Source organism: Chionomys nivalis, chromosome 8, assembly GCF_950005125.1.
Source record: "Chionomys nivalis chromosome 8, mChiNiv1.1, whole genome shotgun sequence".
In the NCBI taxonomy this organism is placed as follows: domain Eukaryota; kingdom Metazoa; phylum Chordata; class Mammalia; order Rodentia; family Cricetidae; genus Chionomys; species Chionomys nivalis.
Window position 1 is genome coordinate 93179346 of NC_080093.1, and position 25165 is coordinate 93204510.

At 39.7% G+C, this 25165-nt stretch overlaps 1 protein-coding gene across 1 annotated transcript; it reads left to right on the plus strand.

The window, feature by feature from the left end:
- Positions 1-1689: 1689 nt before the first annotated feature.
- LOC130880352 (tripartite motif-containing protein 30A-like) lies at positions 1690-24795 on the plus strand. The gene is made up of 7 exons (XM_057779340.1): positions 1690-2115; positions 4389-4484; positions 5484-5714; positions 10108-10130; positions 23551-23669; positions 23923-23949; positions 24197-24795. Exons 1-7 carry the CDS (start codon positions 1696-1698, stop codon positions 24793-24795), a joined length of 1515 nt encoding a protein of 504 aa, XP_057635323.1. The 5' UTR covers positions 1690-1695.
- Positions 24796-25165: the final 370 nt, after the last annotated feature.

Sequence of the window (25165 nt, forward strand, 5' to 3'; positions counted from 1 at the left end):
TTCCATTGTCCTAAATATGCTATGAGATTAGCAGTAGACTCTTTAAATGTGGCTTTAAAATAAGGAAGTTTATACCTATACTTAAACATTTGCAGAATTTTTATTCCTGAATCAATGGTGTGCATTTTCAAATTGTCTCATGCAAAGAATGGGAAGAGTTTTTCTTATCTTTCATTTGCTGATGAGCTGTGGGTTGCCTATTGGCTTTGCCTACTGAACTAATATTACATGTTATCAGGTAAAATTAGTTTACTTTGAAGTATAATTTTTTGTGATTTTGAACTCAGCATCCAGCTGGCCTTCATATATGGAGTCTTCGATGAATGTCTTTGTTAAATTTCTAGACCACGAATGTTGGGAAATACTACTTTAAAGTGAGTTGGATTTCTTTTTCCTATTGCTTTTGTTAACAATGGAAAAACATGTTACATTTGTCTTATTGAATAAAATTAACCTGAGGTCATGAGGTTGAGTTAGCAACTAGCTGACAGGAAGTAGTAGGGAGGGACCTCATGAAGAAAGGACTCTTAAGTGTGAGTGGAGCAGAAGGACACACTGCTTTTGTGAGCAGCAAGCAAGGAGAAAGGACTAGCTATTGATTATTCAGCCTCTCTGAATGAACAGAATTTCACCTCAACCTTTGGATCCTGAAGTCATAGAGGGTGGAGATCTAGTTGAAGTTTACCTTAGTGGCCTTGAGAGAGCCTGTAAGGGAACAGAATTTCTACAGCCTGTGCCCTTTTGCCCTTGTGCCCTTTGAACTGTTGGTAGCTGCTGAGTTACAGTTGCTGATTAGGACAACAGTTGCTTAAGGGGAAGCCACTGTATTTGAGGAAAAACACACAGGATAAATTCTCAACATTTACATACACAGCATTCCTCAAAATCTGCAGTGCTTGGAGAAATAATTCCATACATCCAATGTCCTGGCTATCAATTCTATCTTGGATGTCACCTTTTTTCTTTACTGAACTCTATGTGGTAGGTCAATGACCTCTGAAAGAAGACACTAAAGGGTTGCTATTCATCCCCTTTCAATGTATTACAGACAAATGAGCCTTGTAAGTGGCTATCACTATACATCTAGTACAGGGCTTGCCTTAACCATGTGTACAAACACAAATGTTGTCATTTATTAAATGGCAATAAGAGAAATCATTGCTTATGTGTTATCAGGAGATGGGACTGTGTACACTCCAGGTCAGCACCAGGCTTCTAGTAAAAGACTGGTTAGCAGAGGATCAGAGGGTCACGCTGCCTGGTGCTGTTGAAGGAGGAAGTACAGTGGGGGAGAAGTGAATAGTTTGATGCTTGTAACACTGAAGATGTGATTTTGTCCTGGGAAAGAAAGGGAAGGACAGAAGGTCGGTTACACAAGACTGATGGAAGGAAACATGATCTTCCTGGTCTTCAGTGAAATGAAATAACAATCCTGCATCTGAAATTAGTCATTTGGGATGAAATATAGCAGAGGACTGGAAAGAATGACAACATACTCCTTTGCTATGTCTCTGAACTCTCCATATCTCTCTCCTTTGTTCTTTCCCTTATCATTGAGGGCATTCATTGATCTCTTTATGGTTAAGTGCTGAGTTTCTCTTTCTCACTTGTTCCCCTTCTCGTCATCCCAGTCACTCAGGTACCTGAGCAGAAGTGTCAGGAGTACAGACCGACAGACTCAGCATCACAGCAACAATGACCTCATCAGTCCTGGGGATGATCAAGGAGGAGGTGACCTGTCCTATCTGTCTAGAGCTTCTGAAAGAACCTGTGAGTGCCGATTGTGACCACAGCTTCTGCCGAGCCTGCATCACACTGAACTATGAGTCCAACAAAGGCAAAGAAGGGGAAGGCATCTGCCCTGTGTGCCGAGTGAGTTACCTGTTTGGGAATCTGAGGCCTAATAGGCATGTGGCCAACATAGTGGAGAGGCTCAAGGGGTTCAAGTCCAGCCCAGAAGAGGAACAGAAGGTGAATGTTTGTGTACAGCATGGAGAGAAACTCCAGCTCTTCTGTGAGAAGGACATGGTGGCCATCTGCTGGCTTTGTGAGAGATCTCAGGATCACCGTGGTCACCAAACTGCACTTGTTGAAGAGGTGGCCAGTAAGTACAAGGTAGGAAGTGGGAGGGTGTGGGACCCAGAGCAGGAGACAGTAACAGATGGGAAATCTCCACTTGGTGTGTCAGTTCAATTACCTGGACATCATAGACTCTGGGGTTGGTACATCATTCCATCCTTTCCTACCTTTAGAGTCCTAAAAGGACATGATGATTTATTCCACTTATTTGCATGAGAATCTGCCTGGACTACAAATACTAGGATAGAAAAATATTTGGAACTGTCCTGTAAAGTTGAGTTGATGACCAAGAAACGCCAAGAGCAGAACCGCTAATTCATTTCATATTTATCTACTTACATTGTTTATGTCAGATTCATTCATACTACCTAAAAACCAGTCCAGTGACTTCCAACCATGGGGTAGTAAATGAATGACGTGCAGTAGTGAAGAGAATGTACGTGCAGCAGTTAAAACATCTGGGAAGAGGGGAAAGAATTCCCTAGTGAGATGCACAGAGGCAAGTTCCGTGTTGGGACTTTGTTTTCATTTGTTTGTTTTTGAACCCACATGTAAACTCATGGAGACTGTTGCAGCATGCACAGAGCCTGCAAGCATCTGCACCATATGGGATTCTAGAGCTGGAAGAAGTGGGCACATGACCCATTCCTAACCCAGAAGCAATCTGCAGCTGATAGCTATTTGTAAACCTACTTTTCTCCAAGGGAGTCTCACTGGGGAAATAAACTATTCTTAGGAAAGGTCCCATGCCCAGCAGGAGACAATGACCAAACAAAATGAACTATACCCACATTTGAGGGTTCTTTTTCTCATAACGATAAGTTTGGGCTGTACTGATATGGAAAGTAAAGCCTTGTGTCTGGTTTTGAGTGAAATGTTTCAGCAAAGTTTTTGTTATGTTTGGGTTAATCTCTAGAGGCTGAGAAACAGTTGCTTTTTTGTTTTGTAACAGGAGACATACAGGGTGTGGATCTGAACGGGAGAGGAGGTGGAGAGGAAGTGGGAGGAGTAGATGCCAGAGAATCTGTAATCACAATGTATTGCATTAAAAAATCTATTTTCAATGAAAAAAAACTTGTGGAGGCCCAAAAATGTGAGCCTATTCCACTTCGTCTGAAGGTCAGAGAGTTTGAGCTTATTCAAAGTTGTTGACAACTGTGGCCTACACCCTAACCTAGGGTGTGGTTACTTGGTGTTTTGGACATTAAGATAGTCCATAAAAGGAGATCCACTCCACCCTGACCAAAGATCAGAGAATTCAAGCATACTTCTGCTCCTTCTTTTGAATTAGGAGGTTTGACCTAGGAAGAGGCTGCCTTCATTATACTTGGATAGGGTAGGTTCACTGCCTAAACAACAGAATGCTTTCCTTGTAATTAATGACTTGATGTCTCAAAGTATTGATGCAAGCAACTGTTCTAGTTGTCATTTTTGTCATGTTAAAGCAGTCTTTTGCCTTCTCCCCCCTGTTGTATTGGTGTACAAATATGTATGGAAAGTTAAACAGGGGGAAACTCAGAGAACTCAGAACTCCCAACTCAGTATGCAGGAGGCTGAGTTACCCTCCTATTATTATCCTGTGTCTCTGTGGTTCTTTCTTATCTCTGTTCCTTCTAACATTTCTAATCCTCATGATCAAACCCAGGAACGTAGAAAATGATTATGGCTAGGAACCTGGCAAAAGTCACCTCAAAAATGTGGCTCCCAACATATGGCAGCCCAATGTAGGGCAGCTTGTGACAACACAAGAAAAAAATACAATAAAAAGGGGGAAAATGACAAAAGAAAGTTCATGTGACAAGTATGGTGGGGCATGGCTCAATATAAGGACTCTGGAAACCCATGTGTTTGAGGTTATACAGGTATAGACAGAAATTCCAGGACAGCCAGGGCTACATAGTAAGATCAGCTTTTTGTTGTTGTTGTTTTTTAAGAAAACGAATATGCAGGTGTCAATTGCAGCGCATGCGTGTATGTATATATTTATGTGAAAGACCAGGAAAGCTAATACAATTACCCCAGATTTCTGATGCTGGAATCAAAGTGAGATGTGTGTACTTGGTGGGAAGATTGACTGAGAGAGATTTCTGTGTCTGTCTGTATGGGGCTTATGTGTATGTAAATGCAAGAATGGATTGAGCTGGAGACTGAAGATTTACCTACTTTATGTGCATAAATCATGGCACAAGATATTAAAAAGAGAACAGTCTTAGACCTCCTGTCTTTCCAGAAGGGTTTCTTGGCCTTTGGCTAGGAGCAGCTGTCCTACTAGGCACACAGCTTGACTCTGCTACGATTGCTTTCCACAGGGGATGCTCCAGGCTGCCTTGGAGCTGCAGATGGCTAATGAGGAAAGATGTGACCAGTGGAAAGATGAACTTCACAAGAAGAGAACTTTCTGGAAGGCAAGTGGAGACTCTGCCTCCCAAGGGAGATAGCCTGATTCCTGGGAAGGACCTGGGCAAGAAGCTTCCTGGCTCTTCATTTGCAGATGGAATTGCAGGCCTGCTTTTCGTCCCACCTGGCTCCCGTGTGGCAAGCTTAGCCCCAGAAATAATAACACGGAAACTGTATTCATTTAAACACTGCATGGTCCATTATTTCTAGCATCTTCTTTGCTAACTCTCACATCTTGACTAACCCATTTCTAATAATCTGTATGTCACCATGAGGTTGTGGCTTACCGGCATGAGTCTAGCCAGCATCTGTCTCAGGAAGGGGAATCATGGCGTCTGCCTGACTCTGCTTCTTTCTCCCAGAATTCTGTTCTGTCTACTCCGCCTATCTAAGCTGCTGTCCTATCAAAGGCCAAGGCAATCTCTTTATTTGACCAATGAAAGTAACACATAGACAGAAGATGCATCTACATCATTCATTCCCTGGAGTCTGATGGGGACAAGAGGCCTTGATTAGTCCTCTCTGCCTGTTCTCCTCGAGCTGGGGCTGCACAGAGAGTGCATCACAGCTAAGTGTGGCTGTGTGAGGAGCTGACACCATGGCGGGGGCCTGGTGAGAATGGCACTGAGTCCTGGGACTCACTCCTGTGGTGCTTTCTGGAACTGTGACTGTTGGGAAGATGTTTGGGGATAGTCACAGTTTTTATTCTTGGGGTTAGCTTTTCTCAGGGGTTCAGAGGTAGAATGAGGAGTATTGCAAGTAGCTGTGTGAAAACAGAGTCACACCCAGGTACCCACTTTGGCTCAGGTGGCCTTGGTAAAGGTGACCTAAGATCTTTGTTTTGGAATGTCATGAACAGAAACTGATAGGAGACAGATGCCTTCCTAAGAGTGCCTTCCCTTCCCAAGCTCAGTTCCTGTGAGAACTCCCCATCAGAACAGTGGATTTCTGTCTCTCAGTCCCATTAGGACAGTGTGAATAACTCTCCATTTTTCTTATCCCTGAAGAACCAAATACAGAGTGGTGTAGAAAATGTCCACAAGGAGTTTAGAGAAATGCGAGAATTCCTGTATTCGGAGGAGAAGAATAAGCTGCAGAAGCTGATGCAAAAAGAGGAAGACATTGTCAAAAGACTGGAAGAATCTGAAAATGAGCTGGAGAAGCAGAGGGAGTCAGTGAGAGACCTCATCTCAGATCTTGAGCATGGATTGCAGTGCTCAACCATAGAGATGCTGCAGGTAAGTCTGCAGAGGGTCTGTCATCTGAGAGTCAGGATACCTGGAAGCCATTTCCCTCCTTCTGTGCTGCTGTGATCTCCCTGGGGAGAACAGTGGGGGCTCTCTGGACCCTCCCTGAACTCTTTCCTGAACCAGTTTCAGAAGCTGGGGAAATGATCGCATGCCTGGATGGCCAGGGGAAATTGCATGTTTTAGTTTATCAAAAAAAGTATAGTAGCAGAACGTTGGAGAGATCTGTTGCATCATGGGTAGTTACTACCCTACTGCAATGTGAGCATGCGTGAAGCATATTTAACAGTCATTTGTCATTTCACCTGAATTTGATATTAGTTTGGAGAGTTTCACTCCCACTGCCTCTGATTCATTGGTGTGGTCAGTGGGAGGGGAGTTGCCACCCAAGATTTCAGAGAGTTTTCCTCTTCCGTCTTCGAGTTGCTGAGATGAAAGGTGTCTTCTCTATCTGTACATGTACAAAATTTGTATTGCATTTTATCTCTATCATTTTTTTAAATACTTTAAACCAAAGTCATAGTCTGATGATGAATATCTCTGTAGGAATTTGGTTCTTACACCTCAATTGCCAATCTTATAGACCTTGATAGTTCTAGGAAGTTATCATACTCCTTTAGTTTACTGGTTTCCATTGCATTGGTTTAATTATTATTGAGGACACTCATTCATCACCTATATTAGATGGAATTATGTATATATGACTAAACTAAGCTAGTTCACATAGATATCAACTACAGACACAACACTCTACATGCCTGAAATTGTATCACTTGACCAAAGAATCTGCTCACTTTCCTCTGCCTCCTGCCTCTTATAACCCAAATTCTAATCTTTACTTTGGTGAGATTAATTTTTTGCTACAAACCACAACATTATATGGTAATTACTGAGCCATTTTCACAGCAATTTATCAGAACCCAGGGCTTTGATAAAGTTAAACTAAGATTCAGGGAAATTTTGGCAATATTGCTCTGTGAATAAAGTGGCTTTCCTTTGCTATAGATTTTGCTGTAGGTAACTCCCTTTCTGTTGCATATTTGGGAATTAATTTTCACAGTTCAGAACTGTTTTCTATGCCTTTGGGCTACATGTGAAAACAGTTTCCTACTACCAGGCATTGTTCCTCTCCCCTAGGTAATGCAAGAATCTGTTTTTCTGCAATTATCTTTATCAGAAGGCTTTTGGTCAGTGCTTAGCATCCAAGGAAAGAACATTCTATTTAAGGTATTCAGAGATATCCAAGGACATAGAGATACTACTTACCTATGCTTCTGGTCTGGTTTTACCTCACAACTAGAACAGCTGATAATAGCATACTCCGGAACTGAGGATTTAGAGGCCAAGGTCCCTTCTTTGTTTCTACTGCCTAGAGCAGAATTCAAGACTGAAACCCATAGAAACCACAGCTTCTGGTGTATGTGCTATCTGATTGAGAGGCATGACTTCTCTCTTACTGTTTACGTTGTTGCTTGGTTACCCGATTCTATACATGCTGGGAGAGTAAAAAAGCAGAACACTGATAATAAACATTTTAGCTTTTTACTGACCACCTAACAACATAGTGTTGCACACTCACCTTCCCCTCCAGAATTCCCTGATTATTTAATTCCTTTCTTAACTAACTTTCTCCATTAAGGAGCTCACCAGTGTGCACTAGCTACCTTTGAGCTGACAGGCTCGTGTGTGTGTATGCATGTGTCTGTGTGTGTGTGTGTGAGAGAGAGAGAGAGAGAGAGCCCTTATGTGATTTTTTTTTTTTTTTTGGTTTTTCGAGACAGGGTTTCTCCGTAGCTTTGGTGCCCATCCCAGAACTAGCTCTTGTAGACCAGGCTGCCTCGAACTCCCAGAGATCAGCCTGCCTTGCCTCCCGAGTGCTGGGATTAAAGGCGTGCGCCACCACTGCCCGGTCCTTATCTGATTTTTTATGGGGCAAAAGCATTCCAGCCCTGGAACCTGCTAGGGCTGGGGAATTACTGGTTTTAAGGATACATATGACTGAAAATACTTGCAATGGGGAGAACAAGAGAGAACATGGAAGAACAAGTTAGAGCAAGACAGAGCAAGGATGAATAAGAATTGAGAGAAGAATAAATATACATGGATAGATGGTATTTGTTGTGAGTAGATTTTTTTTAAGCCTCAAATTTTTAGCCAACCATTAGCTATCATGCCATCTTTAATCGAAACCTGAAAGGAAGTCTTAAAGCCTGGAACTTTAAAGTTCCTGTTAATTTTTTTACATGATATGTATAATAATATCACTTAGTGTTGTTTTGTCCTGTGCCCAGATGGTTTAGTATAACATAAGTTTTCTGAGTTTATAAAGATACAACAAATGACAATACTTCTTGCTTTGAAGACCTAATATTTTAACATATATGCTTATTATATCATTTTAATTCATGTATCTGCTGATTAGTTTTCCAGTTGACTCTATTTTATCTACCATGATAATGACTCAGTGGACATGAGCATACAGATGTCTCTATGAGAACAATTTTAAACATCAGAATTCATCTATAACTAGAATGATAAGTTCTCCCCAGAATCCTTTTTTCTATGAAATCTGCTTTTTTGGTTTATGTTATATAAAACAAATCCATGTGTAGCCAAGCATCTACTGCCTGGGATCCCAGGACTTGAGGGCTTCTCATACACAGAAACAAAACATGAGGACACACAACAACGAAAATGAAATAAAAACTTCCAAACCTACAGCCAGGTGTGCTGGCTCACACCTTTAATCCCAGCAGTTAGAATGCAGAAACAAATGAAGCTTCATGGGTTCAAGGCCAGCCTGGTCTATATAGTGAATTTCAGGCATCAGGTTTATATAGTGAAATGCACAACTGGCCAAGGTAGAAAGAGGAAGAGACTGCAGACTTTCCAGCTTTAAATGGAATATATCTATATCTATCTATGTATCTATCTATGTATCTATCTATGTATCTATCTATGTATCTATCTATGTATCTATCTATGTATCTATCTATCTATCTATCTATCTATCTATCTATCTATCTATCTATCTATCTATCCCACCTCTAATTCAGAGGCCCAGGAATTTCTGCAGAAGAAGGGTCAGAAGGAGTGTAGGAGGCAGAGGTGATGAAGGTCTACCAGGAAAACAGTGTCTTCTGGGCATAGCTTAGCAGCAACACATATGAACTAGCATTGGCTGTGACACCAAACCCAAGACCTGTGCAAGCCAAAACCACACCAAGTTCCACGATGGAGAGTGAACTTTCATAGGAAGTTTAATGATGGGCAAGGAGCCCTTGGTAATTGCTAGTTGCTAGAAGAATGGTCACATTTCTCAAAGATTGTAACTTTACTTAAATCTACCAATATTATTTGAAATCCAAACATGAGAAAATATTTACATAATATTAGGTATCAAACCCAGGATATATGGCTAACTGAGGTGCCTACTTAACATATCAAAGTGAACCTGGTGGGTCAGGTCTTGATATCTGTTCAAGTAAAAGAGCAAAAATTGTATTGGAAAGATAAAAAAGGATATTTATTAATGTGGCTGCATTTGATAGACGGACAAAAGTTTAAAAAAAAACCCTTTGTCCATCTTCATTTTCTCAAAGTAATATCAAAATTTAAATAGAGAGGCAAGGATATACAAAAATGAGTATTCCTTGTAAAAGTGTGGTCTTTCTCCCATTATTATCTGGGTTACAGACTCATACTTTAATTTGGTCTGATAAGTAATTAAAAGTGCTTGAAATCTCTTTCGGTGACCAGTTCTCACTCTGAGCTGTTTTTCTTCTCCAGTGTGAAAATCCTGGAGAAATTCCCATTTTGGGGGATGATCATTGTTTCAATAGTTTTTCAACTTGCCGCATATGTCTCTTTAAATTAACTTCTTTTCCTGCCAGAACAATTGCAGAGAAAAGAAAAAGAGAGAGATATGGTTAGTTGGTTTTAAGTATCTGACAATCTATGGTTCTAGTCCTTGTGGCTTCTTTACTAATAACATATTGAATTGTGTCTAAATGACTCAAATAATTTAGGAATCAGCTTCTCATATTGTCAGTTGTAAGTAAGGTGATGGAGAGCTGACATGGAGCATGGATAGAGCCATGTGTTTGCATGTTTAGTTGTACATACCTCAAAACCTAGGTAAGCTTTCAAACTACCATTTATTCATCTTTGCTTTCCAAAGCCTTGTAGTATGGGACAGAAAATAGTCTTAGTTTACATGTAAGTCAAGTAAAGAGTCATGTATCCTATTTATATCATGTCTTGGAGAACCGTGGGTTACAGATTTGATTCTCTGAATATGTTTCTACATTCAGTGAGAGTGAGACCAGGATTTGCAAGAACACGCAGAACATGTTATTGACTGTGTTTTCTCCCTTCTCTCTAGGGTGTGAATTGTGTCCTAACGAGGTATGTTTGTACTGACATGGAAGAATAGCCCTATCATGTGGTGAGAATTATTTAGTATTCAACTAGAATAAATGGGGGGATTTAGACAAATTGTTAGTTTGAAGTTCCAGTAAGGAGGAGGAGGATGTAGGGAAATACAGGCTCTGACTGTTTTGTAACTACTGGGAACTGATTTGATTCTTTTAGGGGACAGGGCAATGGGGAGTCACAGAGTTAGGTTTAGCAGTGGGAAGAGGCGAATGGAGCCACAGGAGCTTTCAGACTCCTTGTGGTTCCATCATGCTGTCTGTGCTCTGTGCTTGTGTCTGACTTTGTCTGCAGCTCACAGATACTTGATTCATAGATTCATCCTAGGTAGGGTATGTTGTCCTTGTCTGCAGTGCTCACAGAATTGTATACTCGAAAAAATTCCTCTGGATTTGTGTATTTCTCATGGGGCTAGAAGAGATCCAGAGTTCCTTTGTGGTTGTACTTAAATTTTTCTTTTGTTTTTGTTTTTATTTATTTATTTTTATAAACAATCTTTTCTCATCTTACATATAAATCTCTGCTTCCCCCCCTTCTCAGTTCTCCTGCTCTGCCCACCTTCTCCCACCCCAACCCCCATCCACTCCTCAGAGAGGGTAAGGCTTCCATTGGGGAGTCAACAAAGTTTGGCATATCACTTTGAGGCAAGACCAAGGCCCTTTCCCCTATAACTAGACTGAACAAGGTATCCCTCCAAAGATAATGGGCTTCAAAAATCCAGTTCATGCAGTAGCGATACATCCCGGTCTCACTGCTATTGAACTTACAGACTGTCTATGTCACAGAACTGTCACCCACATTCAGAGGGCCTAGTCTGGTTCTATGCAGATTACCCCACTGTTATTCCAGAGTCAGTGAGCTCTCACTAGCTCAGATCAGCTATTTCATATTATCACTCCTCCCTCTCTTCAATGGGACACTGGAGCTTGGTCTTGTCCTTAACTGTGGATCTTCACATCTGCTTCCATCAGTTGCTGGATGAAGGTTCTATGATGACAATTAAGGTAGTTGTTAGTCAGATTACAGGGGAAGGCCAGTTTAGGCACCCTCTCCACTCTACTGTTGCTTAGGACCTTAGCTGAGATCATCTTGTGGATCCCTGAAAATTTCCCTAGTGCCAGGTTTCTTGCTTGTACCATAATGACTTGCTCAATGAAAATATCTGTTCCCTTGCTCTCCTTCTCTGTCCTTCCTCCATCTTGACCATCCCATTCCCTCATGTTCTCTTCCCCGCCCCTTCTTTTAACCCCTTCACCTTCTGCTCCCCATTTCTCCTCCTCTACTCTCAATTCTCTCAGGAGATCTCATCTATTTCCCCTTCCAATGGAGATCCTTGTTTGTCTCTCATAGGGGTTCTCCTTGATCTAGCTTCTCTGAGGTTCTGGACTATAGGTTTGTTATCCTTTGCTTTTTATCTAGTGTCCACATATGAGTGAGTACATACCATGTTGGTCTTTCTGGGTCTGGCTTACCTCAGTCAGTTTGGTTTTTCTCTAGTTCCATCCATTTGCCTGAAAATTTCAAGATGTCATTGTTTTTATCCCTGGCCAGTACTCCATTGTGTAAATGAACCACAGTTTAAAAAATCCATTCTTCAGATGAGGCATCTAGGTTTTTTTCAGATTCTAGCTATTACTAATAATATTATGAACACAGTTGAGCAAATGTCCTTGTGGTATGAGTGTTCTTCCATTGGGTGTATGCCCAAAAATGGTATTCCCATGTCTTAAGGTAGATTGATTCTCAATTTCCTGAGAAATCACCATACTGATTTCCACAGCAGATGATCAAGTTTGCACTCCCACCAGCTTAAGCATCCTCTCCAGCATAAGCTATCTTTGTGTTTTTGATCTTAGCCATTCTGACAGGTATAAGATAGTATTTCAGAGTCATTTTGATTTCCAGTTACCTGATGACTAAGGATGTTGAGCAATTCCTTAAATGTTCTTTGGCCATTTGAGATTCTTCTGTTGAGAATTCGTTGTTTAGATCTATACCCTATTTTTAATTGGATTATTTAGTATTTTGATGTCTAGTTTTTTGAGTTCTTTATATATTTTAGAAATCAGTCCTCTGTCTGATACGGGGTTGTTGAATATTTTTTCCTGTTCTGAAGGCTGCCATTTTGTTTTACTGACTGTGTCCTTTTCCTTACAGAAGCTTTTCAGTTTCAAGAGGTCCAATTTATTGATTGTTGATCTCAGTGTCTGTGCTGCTGGTGCTGTATTTAGGAAGTGGTCCCCTATGCCCATTTGTTCAAGACTACTTCCCACTTTCTTTTCTATGAAGTTGGTTCAGTGTTGCTAGCTATATGTTGAAGTCTTTGATCCATTTGAACTTGAGTTTTGTGTATGAGGGTAGATATGGATCTATTTGAATTCTTCTACATGTCAACATCCAGTTGTTGAAGTTTTTTATATTGTATAATTTTAGCTTCTTTGTCAAAAATCAGGCGTTCATAGGTGTGTAGATTAATATCCAAGTCTTTGATTTGATTCCATTGGTAAACCTGCCTGATTTTTATGCCAATACCAAGCTGTTTTCATTACTATAGCTCTAGAGTAGATCTTGATGTCAGGGATGATGATGCCTCTGAAAGTTCCTTTATTATACAGGGTGGCTCTGACTATCCTGGTTTGTTTTGCTTTTTTTCCCATATGATGTTGAATATTGTTCTTTTTAGGTCTGTAAAGAATTGTGTTGGGATTTTGATGGGGATTGCATTGAATCTGTAGATTGCTTTTGGTAAGATGGCCATTTTATTTTGTTGATCCTATCTTTCTAAGAGCGTGGGAGATCTTTCCATTTTCTAATGTTTTCTTCATTATCTTTCTTCATAAACTTAATGTTTTTGTCATACAGGTCTTTCACTTCTTTGATTAGTGTTATTCCAAGATATTTCATTTTATTTGTGGTTATTGTGAAGGATGGTGTTTCTCTGATTTCTTTCTCAGCTTGTTTATCATCATTATTTAGGAGGGCTACTAATTTTTTGGAGTTGATCTTGTATCCTTCCACATTACTGAAGGTGTTTATCAGTTGTAGACCCTGGTAGAATTTTTGGGTCACTTATTTAAATTATCATATCATCTTCAAACAGTGAGAGTTTGACTTCTTCCTTTTCAGTTTTATCCCCTTCATCTTTTTTGTCTTATTGTTCTTTCTAGAACTTTGAGTGCTATGTTGAATACATATGGAGAGAGAGGTTTTCACCCTTGCCTTGTTCCTGATTTTGATGGAATCCCTTTGACTTTCTGTACATTTAATTTGACATTGTCTGTTGGTTTGCTATATATTGCTTTATTATATTTAGATATATTTCTTGTATCACTGATCTATCTAAGACCTTTATCATGAAGGGGTGTTGAGATTTGTTGAAGAATTTTTCAGCATCTAATGAGATGATCACATGTGTTTTTTTTTTCTTTCAGTTTATTTATGTGGTGGATTTCATTGGCAGGTTTTCATATGTTGAACCATCCTTGCATCCCTGGGCTGAAACCAATTTGATCATGGTGAATGATTTTTTTTGATGTGTTCTTGGATTTGGTTTGGCAGTATTTTTTATTGAGTTTTTTTATTTTGCATCAATGTTCATGAGGAAGATTGGTCTGTAATTCTTTTTCTTAGCTGAGTCCTTGTGTGGTTTTTGTATCAAGGTAACTATAGCCTTGTAAAAAGAGTTTGGCAATATTCCTTTTAAGAAACAATTTGAAGAATTGCTCTTTTTTGAATTCTGTGCTGAAACCATCTGGCCCTGGGATTTTTTTGGTTGGCATACATTTTAATGACCTTCTTCCTCTTCCTCTTCCCCTTCCTCTTCCCCTTCCCCTTCCCCTTCTTCTCTTCTCTTCTTCTTCTTCTTCTTCTTCTTCTTCTTCTTCTTCTTCTTCTTCTTCTTCTTCTTCTTCTTCTTCTTCTTCTTCTTCCTCCTCTTCTTCTTCTTTTCTTTTTCTTCTACCTATAGGTCTATTTAAATTGTTCATTTGACCTTGACTTAATTTTGGTATGTGGTACCTATCCAGAAAATTGTCCATTTCTTTTAGATTTTCCAGTTTTGGGGACCTAATTTTTCTATGGATTTCTGATGGAGGTCTGTGAGAAGAATGCTGCAGCTTACTTGCTGGCAGGGACTTTGAAACGACACAGAGTTGTGGCAATAAAAATGGCTCCAGCAGTAGCTCAGCCATGAAGCTGGAAAGCTAAGGAATGGGCTGGATCCAGCCACCAAAGCCACGGCTTTAATCCTGCCCATATTGCTCAGTAATTTAAAGGCTCATGTGGTCAGAAAAAGAGAGATACAGTAAAGAGAGATTAAAAAACAAAGAAAACCTCTAAATGATTTACGGTGTGTTAAAAATATATGCAAGCTAAAAGTTAAAGTTCTTAAAAGTAAAAAAAACAGGAGAAAGAGAGTAGTTGAGTGTGGTAGTACACACCTTTAATCCCAACACTTGGGAGGCAGAATGGAGATTGACCCCTGTGACTTCAAGGTGTGATAGCACTGCGTGTGCTACCACACCTTTAAATCCCAATGCCTGGGAGGCAGAGACAGGTGGACCTCTGAGAGTTCAAGGACAGCCTGATCTACAGAGTTATTCCAGGACAAAGATATACAGAGAACCTGTCTCAAAAAGTAAAAGTAAAAATAAACTAAATAGAGGTTAAAATAAAGCTGCACAAAGATGGAAAATACACAGAGAATCTTGATACTATATGCTATTATGCTCTCTTTGAATTATTTGAATGCTGAGGAAGGAGCAACAGCTGCTAAAAGATATTTGTTTATAAATGCTGCTGAACTAATCCAAGATGGATATTTTGAAAATACCTTGACTTTAAAATTTGGATCTAAGGACATGATGCTTTGGAAAGGAGTTTCTTCTCTTTTTTTCCACAGAGGATGAGACCCTGTGGATTGCTCCTATCCCAATATGGTATGATGGACCACGCCCTCCTGAAGGATTGCTGTGAACACCTTCAAAAAAATCACTTCACTCAACTGCTGACTCAGATGAATCTAGCACACAGGTTATACCATGAAAGACCTAAATAACAGCGCCCCCATACAGCAGGAAGCAGTTTGGAGAGAAATAACTACGTCCATATTCCCAAATATTGTTTATAAATGTTCTTTTACATTAATGGGGGATATGATAGAGGTATGAATAATTTGCATTAGTATAGATTTTACTTTATTGATAGAGATTTAAGGTCAATTTTGTTATATGTATATGTATTTCTGATCTTGATTAAGGTATTGTGATTGTGTAGTTAATGTAAAAATGTAATGTATATAGGTTGTTAATAGATAATGATCTATCATAGTCAAGTTTGTAGTCATGTTAGTTAGATTTTCTAGATGTGCATGGATATATTTCAGATAGGCATTCATCATATTTTTCAAAGGCTAGAGAATATGGCATTTTAAATGTTTTAATAACTTAGCGTTTTTCATGACAATGAGACACGTCTGCTCCTGGCAGCACCAATCTACTTCAAGAAGAAAGAAGATGGGCATCAAAGAGGCACCTTATGGAGTTTGATAGCCATTTGGGCAAGAAACTGCTCTTGTCTGGACTATTGTATAAACTGGACACAGAGAACTCGCAGAGAGAGGACTACTGAACTTGCCTAAAGGTGAGATGATCTTTCGGGGTTCCTGGTTCATGAAAGCTTCTGTGAGACATTCTGCAGGATACAGCAGATAGTGACTGAACTGCCTTTGAAATTTCCTGCTTCATGGAAATGTCTGCTGGATACTATGGACCTGTAGGTTGAAGATGGATGCCCCAATGCTACAGAGGAACTTTGGGTGACTGCCCAGGCAGCGAGATGTCTCTGTGATTTCTAGAGTTTTGTAAGTTGCTTACTTCTCATTTACTTAGGTAATATTATATCCTTCTGGAGTCTTTGCTAGAGTTGAAGAATAGATAGACAGTTATAGCTGTTTTCCTTTGTTATGATAAAAGATAAAATAGATGTAAATATTGTAACTGTAATTCTTGCTTGATAACTGTTTTGTTATATGTAATTTTGCTATGTTAAAGTGAAAGCCTTTCCTTTTTGTTTAAACAGAAAAAGGGGAAATGATGGAGGAAGGTCATTGGTTAATTAATAAACTGCTTGACCTCATAGGTTAGAACATAGGTGGGTGGAGTAAACAGAACAGAATGCTGGGAGGAAGAGGAAGTGAGCTCAGATGCCATTTCCTCTCTTCTCTGGGGCAGATGTGATGAAGCAAGCTGCCAGGTCAGACATGCTGAATCTTTCCCGGTAAGACTAGTGCTACACAGATTATTAGAGATTGGTTGATCTGGATATGAGAATTAGCCAGTAAGGGCTAGAGTTAATGGGCCAAGCAGTGTTTAAAAAAATACAGTTTGTGTGTTGTTATTTCGGGGCATAAGCTAGCCAGGCGTCCGGGAGCTGGGTGGCAGGAATGCAGCCCATTGCTCCTACTACAGATTTCCTCAGTGTCTGTTGTTATATCCCACTTTTTACTTCTAATTCTGTTAATTTGTATATTCTATATCTGTCTTTTTGTTGGTTTTGGTAAGAGTCTATTTTGATGATTCTCTCAAAGAAAGTGTTCTTTGTTTCATTAATTCTTTGTATTGTTTTCTTTGTTTCTATTTTATTGATTCCAACCTTCAATTTCACTATTTTCTGTCATCTACCCATCCTGGGTGAGTCTGCTTTTTTTTTTGTTCTAGAATTTCAGTTGTGCTGTTAAGTTTCTAGTATGAGATTTCTCTACTTTCTTTATGTAGGCACCATGAACTTTTCTCTTAGCACTGCTTTCATAGTGTCCTATAGGTTAGGGTATGTTGTACATTCATTTTTATTGAAGTCTGGGAGGTCCTTAATTTCTTCCCTGACCATGGGGTGATTCAGTTGAATATTGTTTAATTTCCATGAGTTTGTAGACTTTCTGCAATTATTGTTGTTGAATTTTAACTTTAAGACAAGGTAATCTGATAAGATAGAGTGGGCTATTTCAATTTTTTTTTTGTGTCGAGGTTTGCTTTGTTACCCACTATGTGGTCAGTTTTAGAAAAGGTTCCATGAGGTGCTGAGAAGTTATATTCTTTTGTGCTTGGGTGAAATGTTCTAAGATGTCTGTTAAGTCCATTTGAATTATGACACCTGTTAGTTCTCTTATTTCTCTGTTAAGTTTCTGTCTTGCAGAGCTGTCTATCAATGAGAGTGGGGTGGTGAAATCTGTTACTGTTAGTGTGTGGGGTTTGATGTGCGATTTAAGCTTTAGTAATTTTTTTTTACATATGTGAGTACTCTTATATTTGGGGCATAGATGTTTTGAATTGGGACTTCATCATGATGGACGTTTCCTGTGATGAGTATGAAGTGTCCTTCTAAATCTCTTTTGATTGATTTTAGTGTGAAGCCTATTTTGTTAGATATTAGGATACCAGCTTGTTCCTTAGGTCATTTTATTGGAAAGTCTTTTTCCAACCCTTTATCCTTTGGTAATATGTGTCTTTGAGGTTTAAATGTGTTTCTTGTATGCAGCACATACAAGATACAAAATGGATTCTCATTTTGTATCTCTGTTAACTTGTGTGTTTTTTAGGTAAATTGAGTCCATTGATAATAAGAGATATTAATTACCAGTGATTCTTAATTTCTGTTATTTTCTGGTGGTAGTGTTTGTGTGTTTCCCTTCTTTGGGATCTGCCAGTGTGATGTTATCTGTTGTCTGTGTTTTTGTGGTTGCAGCTAACTTCCCTGGGTTGGAATTTTTCTTCTAGTACTTTTTGTAAGTCTGGATTTGTGGATAGGTATTGTTTAAATCTGATTTTTCATGGAGTATCTTGTTTTCTCTGTCTATAGTGATTGAAAGCTTTGCTGATTGTAATAGTGTTGACTTGCTTGTGCAGTTTCTTAGTGTCTGATGCATATCTGTCCAGGACCTTCTGACTTTCAAAATTTCCATTGAGAAGTCAGATGTAATTCTGAGAGGTCTGCCTTTATATGTTACTTGGCCTTTTTCCTTTGCAGCTCTTAATATTCTTTCTTTATTCTGTATATTTAGTGTTTTGATTGTTATATGACAAGGGGACCTTTTTTTTTTTTGGATCCAGTCTATTTGGTGCTTTGTAAGCTTCTTGTACCTTTGTAGCTCTATCCTTCTGTAGGTTGGGAAAGTATTCTTCTATGATTTTGTTGAATATATTTTCTGTGCCTTTGAACTGGAGTTCTCATTCTTCTTTCCTTATTATTCTTAGGTTTGGTCTTTTCATGGTGTCCAAGATTTCCTTGATATTTATGTTAAGAATTTGTTCGATTTAACATTTTCTTTGACTGATGTATTTATTTCCTCTATTGTATCTTCACCTCCTGACATTCTCTCTTCCATCTCTTGTAATCTGTTAGTTATGCTTGCATCTGTAGTTCCTGTTTATTTATCCAGATTTTCAATTTCTAGAATCCCTAGGTTTGTGTTTTCTTTATTGCCTTCATTTAAATTAAGTCTTGAACTCTTTGAATTGTTTGCTTCACCTGTTTGATTGCTTTTTTTGTTTTCTTGGCTTTCATTAAGAGATTTATTGATTTATTCCAATTTTATATTTGTCTTTTTCATTTCTTTAAGGGAGTTTTTCATTCCCTCTTTAAGAGCTTGTATTGTAACAAAAGGAGTGGTGGGCCGCGTTCTTGCCTGGATCCCAGCTAGCTTTACACCTGAAATAATTACATGAAAACTGTATTCATTTAAACACTGCCTGGCCCATTAGTTCTAGCCTCTTATTGGCTAACTCTCACATATTGATTCAACACATTTCTAATAATCTTTGTAGAACCATGAGGCTGTGGTTTACCGGGAAAGGTCCAGCATATCTGACCTGATGGCTTCATGGCAGGCGGCTCTCTGTCTCTTCCTTATTTCTCCCAGCATTCTCTTCTGTATACTCTGCCCAGGTAAATTCTGCCCTATCAAAAAACCAAGGCAGTTTCTTTATTTAACCAATGAAAGTAACACATAGACAGAAGATCCTCCTATACCATTTCCCCTTTTTCTGTTTAAACAAAAAGGAAGGCTTTAACTTTAACATACTAAAATTACATATAACAAAGCAGTTATCAAGCAGGAATTACAGTTACAATATTTAGATCTATTTTATCTTTTATCATAACTAAGGAAAACTATATCTATCTATTTATTCTTCAACTCCATCAAAGACTCCAGAAGGATATCATATTACTTAAGTAAACAAAAAGTAAGCAACTTCCAAAACTCTAGAAATGTAGAGACATCTTGCTACCTGTACAGTCACCCAACATTTTTCTGTACTATTGGGGCATCCATCTTCAGCCTACAGGCCCATAGTATCCAGCAGACATTTCCATGAAGCAGAAAATTTCAAAGACAGTTCAGTCACTTTCTTTTGTATCCTGCAGAATGTCTCACAGAAGCTTTCATGAACCAGGAACCCCGAAGGATCATCTCACCTTTAGGCAAGTTCAGCATTTCTCTCTCTGCAGGTTCTTTGTGTCCAGTTTATGCAACAGTCCAGGCAAGAGCAGTTTCTTGCCCAAATGGCTAACCAACTCCATAAGGAGCCTCGTCAATGCCCATCTTCCTCTTGAAGTAGATTGGTGCTGCCAGGAGCAGATGTGTCTCATTGTCATGAAAAGCCCTAAGTTATTAAAACATTAAATGCCATATTCTGTAGTCTTTGAAAGATATGAAGAATGCCTATCTAACTGAAATATATCTCTATATATCTAGAAAACTAACATGACTACAAGCTTGACTATTATTGATAATTATCCATTAACCTATATTTCTTAATTATACATTACATTTTTAAATGAACTACACAATCACAATACCTTAATCAAGATCAGAAATACATATACATATAACAAATTTGACCTTAAAATCCATACCAATGCAAATCATTCATATCTATATCATATCCCCCTTTAAATGTAAAAGAACATTTATAAACAATATTTGGGAATATGGATGTAGTTATTTCTCTCCAGACTTTTTCCTGCTGTATTGGGGGTGCTGTTAATCAGGTCTTTCATGGTGAATCTTGTTTGTCAGATTCATCTCAGTTGGCAGTTGAGTGAAGTAATTTTTTGAGGGTGTTCACAGCAACCTTTCAAAAGGGCATGGTCTATCATACCATATTGGGATAGAAACAATCCACAGTGCCTCATCCTCTGTGAAAACAAAACAAAAACTTTCCCAAAGCATCATATCCCTTACCCAAATTCTGAAGTCATAATACTCTAATGATATACATTCTGGTTTAGGTTGGCAATCCATATAATGAAATGTCTCTCTGTATTTAGCTCATTCACAGTCAAAAAATTCAAAGAAAATACAATATACAGAATTCAAACTCTGTGAATTTTCCATTTTTATGTGACTTATTTTTCTTTATTTCTTTTAATCTATAACTATCTGTGCTCTGTCATCTTTAAAGACTTTACCTTTTCTAAAGGCATTAACTTTATTTGCTATGTTATTTTTCTTCTCTCTCCCAAGCCTATGTATGTCTCACACTATGACGCATTTAGAGGTCTTTTATGTCTGAATCTGTCCTACTGTGAATCTGTAATTCTTTACTATCCAAGAGCACTTCTTAAAATGCTAAGCACTTCTTAAAAACTTAAGTTGAGCTATGTAGAGGTAATACAGTACTGCCTGCTTCCTGCCCAGTCTAAACCTTAACTGAACTGTTATTATGATAATTACGATAGTTCCTGCCTGAGGTCAGCACAGTTCAGCATGGCAGGGTGAGCCGGAGCTGCTCCTGCTTCAGCCATTTGGTGCCCATGCGCCATGCACTATTCCGGGCACACAGCAAGTCCACATTGCCATCAAGCAAGCAAGCATTTTATTCAGAAAACCCTATCCTTATTCTGTCTCCTGCAAGAGACAGAGGTCACAGTAGGAGCATAGCCCAGAAAGCCGATGTTTTAAAACTGTGTGGCTTTTTCCCCTCTGCCTCCACACTCAGCACTTTAACTCTGAGAATGATCTTTTTATCTCGGTTATAGCCTAATCTGCCAGGCAGGCCACTGCATAGCCTGGAAACATCTTTGTGTATGATGGCAGGAATCCGCCATGCTCTCCCGCTTGTGCAAGCCTAGTAAACCTGATCCTGCCATCTGCCCAGGTGCAGGTGGGGAGCAGTGAGCCATTGGCATGGTCTCAGAGTACTTTCTTCCCAATCCCGAGTGGGCATATAAACATTCGGACCCAGAAATACCCCATAGCCAGAGATTGCACTGGCAGCCCCACGAAGCCTTGTTTTAAAATGGCACAGTCTTTTTTAAATAAGGCTGCTGAGTCAGGAAATTTTCTCTGTTGCATGCCATCCACAAACAGCAAAAAGCTGTGTTAAACTCATTTTTTTTTTAAACTCTCTCATTTTTAAACCCTCTCAGACTTTACATGGAGTTAGTAGACCACATTGGGCAGTCACTCTGTAAGAAAAGGAGCGGCAGGCTACATTCTTGCCTGGATCCCAGCTGGCTTTACACCTGAAATAATTACATGGAAACTGTATTCATTTAAGCACTGCCTGGCCCATTAGTTCTAGCCTCTTATTGGCTAACTCTCACATATTGATCCAACCCATTTCTAATAATCTGTGTAGAACCACGAGGCTGTGGCTTACCAGAAAAGATTCATCATGTCTGACCTGGTAGCTTCATGGAAGACAGCTCTCTGTCTCCGCCTTCTTTCTCCCAGCATTCTGTTCTGTCTACTCCACCCAGCTAAATTCTGCCCAATCAAACAGCCAAGGCAGTTTCTTTATTTAACCAATGAAAGTAACACATAGACAGAAGGCCCTCCTACATCACTGTATCATCTTCATAAAGTTATATTTAAAGTCATTTTCTTCTGCTTTTTGTGGATTAGGATGTTCATGCCTTCTTGTTGTAGGACCATTAGATTCTGGTATTGCTATATTGCTCATCAGGTTGTTGAATGTATTCTGAATGTCTTCTTGCATTGGTCCCTACCCATCTCTTCCTCCAAGTGGTGAAGGCAGTGTCTTTGCCTCTTGGTTCACTTCTTGAAGTTGGCGTCTGTGCCTCAGGAATCCTCTCCTGAACCAATCATTGCAGTTGCTGTCTGTGTCCCAGGGAGTTGCTATTTGTCCCTTCTGTGTGTCAGGGAACTGCTGAGGTCTCAGGGGATGGGTGTGTTTGGAGGCAGAGTGGGACTTGTAGTTACAGGGTCTGGTGGAGGGTGTTGAAGAGCCTTCTGCAGGAGGCTTGCCCACTGATCACTAGTGCAGCTGAGATGGGTGTGGAAGGGTCCTGGGGCTTTGCTTCAGTTCCTAGGGTCTAGAGACTGTGCTGTCCAGATTGGGGGCTGGCTACTCACCTCTTGGTCCACTCTGCATCACAGTCTGTGTCTCAGTGAGTCACTGAAGGTCTTGGGTACTTAGATTTTTCAAAAACAGACTTGAGTCTGTGGGCACAGCTGCTCCACCTAAACCACATACTTCAGAAGACTGAAAAGTTGTGCCCTTCTATGTAAAGAGTCACATGCAGATTGTCAACATCAGGCATGTTCTGAACATGTGCAACTCATGTCAGTATTAGTTTGGTGTTCCTGTCTTCTTTTCAAAACTGTCTTCTTAAAAAAGAACTTAATTTAGAAGCTGGTTAAGAGTATCCGTATTGACAAAAGTAAAGTCTTGACTTTCACCAGAGGGTTTTCTCAGACTCCATGACTCTATTACCCAGAAGCAGTTTCTGCACGCTGACTTTAGAGTGTTCTTGAGAACCCAACTTCCTTCCTTCCTTCCTTCCTTCCTTCCTTCCTTCCTTCCTTCCTTCCTTCCTTCCTTCCTTCCTTCCCTCCCTCCTTCTCCTTCCCACCTGCCTGCCTGCCGGTTTTGTTTTTCAGACAAGGTTTCACTGTGTAGCATTGGCTGGCCTGGAACTCACTCTGGAGATCAGGCTGTTATTGATCTCTGAAATCAACCTGCCTCTGCTTCCTAAATGCAGGGATTAAAGGCTTTTGGCCCCCTGCCTGGCTTACACATTAATTTTTAGGTACCTTAGTTTGATTTGTTTTAAGATTTTCTAATTGATCATTTCTTAAGAGTTCCAGGAGGGAAGATGTGAGAGTGGGGAAGAAAGTTTTTGACTGTACAAGTGAGGAGCTCTGCTCCAGAGAAGTAAGGCTTTCCAAGTATCACACATCAAGTAAGCGGGAGGGGGCATGAGTGTGTCTCTCACGTCTGCCTAGTTAGTATCTACCTTCTCTTTCCCAGCTCAGAATTCTCAGGAGAGCTCCAGAACCTCTATAGTTACAATGATAGGGAGTGATAGGGAGTCCTTGGTGGTCAGAAGTCACACTGTCTGAGTTGTGGAGTCAATATTTTGTCTCTAGGAGTCAGAACTTAAGACTGAAACAGCCCGAAATCGTCTTGAGACCTGAAATTGTCTTGAGAAGACAGAGAAGGATCTTCCGAGCTCCAGATCTGAAAGACATGCTGCAAGTGTTTCAAGGTGAGAGCAGCTACATTCTTTGGTTACCTGGGGGACTCTAGGGGTGCCAGGGCTGCACTGTCTGGATAGAGAGTGATGTCTCTGATCATGAATAGAGAAAGGTCCCAGTGATGGCATCATATATAATGGACAGCATCATTCATCCCGTCCGATGTCACAGTTTCCAGACCTTCCCCCACTCTGCAGAGCATATTGACTTTAATGTTCTGATTCCTTTGCTTGAATTTAATACTGTGCATTTTCATAATTTCAGAGCTCCGGGAAGCCCAGAACCACTGGGGTAAGGAGAAATCCCATCATCAGCCTCTCTTGTCTTAATATATTTTTAGATTTTATTTCTCTACTAATACTTATGTTTTATGTTACTGCTCCCAATTTGCACAGCAATCTGCCTCTCCTTGACTTTAAAAATGGCTCTGTTAAATTCCCTCTCACTTTTTTCTCAGGCCTCTGCTAATTAAATCACAAATAAGGCAGTACCTTGTTTCTCATGTGACTCTTAATTTATATGTCTCATTTTTCTGCAGTTCACGTGATCCTGCCTCAACTCAGCAATAAAAACATTGTCATTAATGTGGCCCAAAGACAAATACAACATGGAAGTGGTTGTAGAAGAAATTTTCAAGTTTCTGATTCCTATAATTTAGGTGTCCTAGGGTATCCAGCTATCTACTCAGGGAAACATTACTGGGAAGTAGACGTGTCTAGATGTGATGCCTGGATCCTGGGAATAAATGATGGAAGATGTGCTAAACCCCAGCTTCATGCAGTGAATGAAAAGGGCTTCAGAGTCATAAAAAATTCTATTGTTAAACAGGATGTAAAATATCAGCCCAAATATGGCTACTGGGTTATAGGAATTACAAGCAGGTCTGTATATAATGTCTTTACAGTGGGCCCTGTCCCTCGAAAAGTCAGTGTCTCATTTCCTCTTCTGACTGGCTCTCCCACTCGTGTTGGAGTTTTCCTAGACCGAGAAGCTTGCACTCTCTCATTTTATGATATTTTCAAACATGGAGCTCTCATCTATAGATTCTATGACTGTTCTTTCCCTGATGCAGTTTATCCATATTTTAATCCTATGACATGTTCAAAGCCATTAACAGTCTGTGGGCCACCCTCTTAACCCCTCACCCGTATCTACACAGTGCCCTATGACTGATGTAGCTCAAATACCTGAAGTCCATGGTATCATTACAGTTTTTTTTTTCTATTTTTGGTTGTAGGGGACCATGGAGTTACTTTGGCCTAGCTGCACTGAGAAACATGTATTTTAGGTTTTTTTGGTTAGTGTCCATGGCTCTTGCAATACATTGTGCCTTTCAGTTCCTGAGATACCAATGCACTCCCTCAAAAAGTGAAGCATTCAACCTACTTTGTGTTGCTCTGTATGTTTCCTTAGTAGTCAAGGACACATGGAAGCTTGACAGGACTGTAGGTCTTAGACATTAATCTTGGGTACCCTGTATAGCTTCCAAACGTCATTGTTTCCTGGC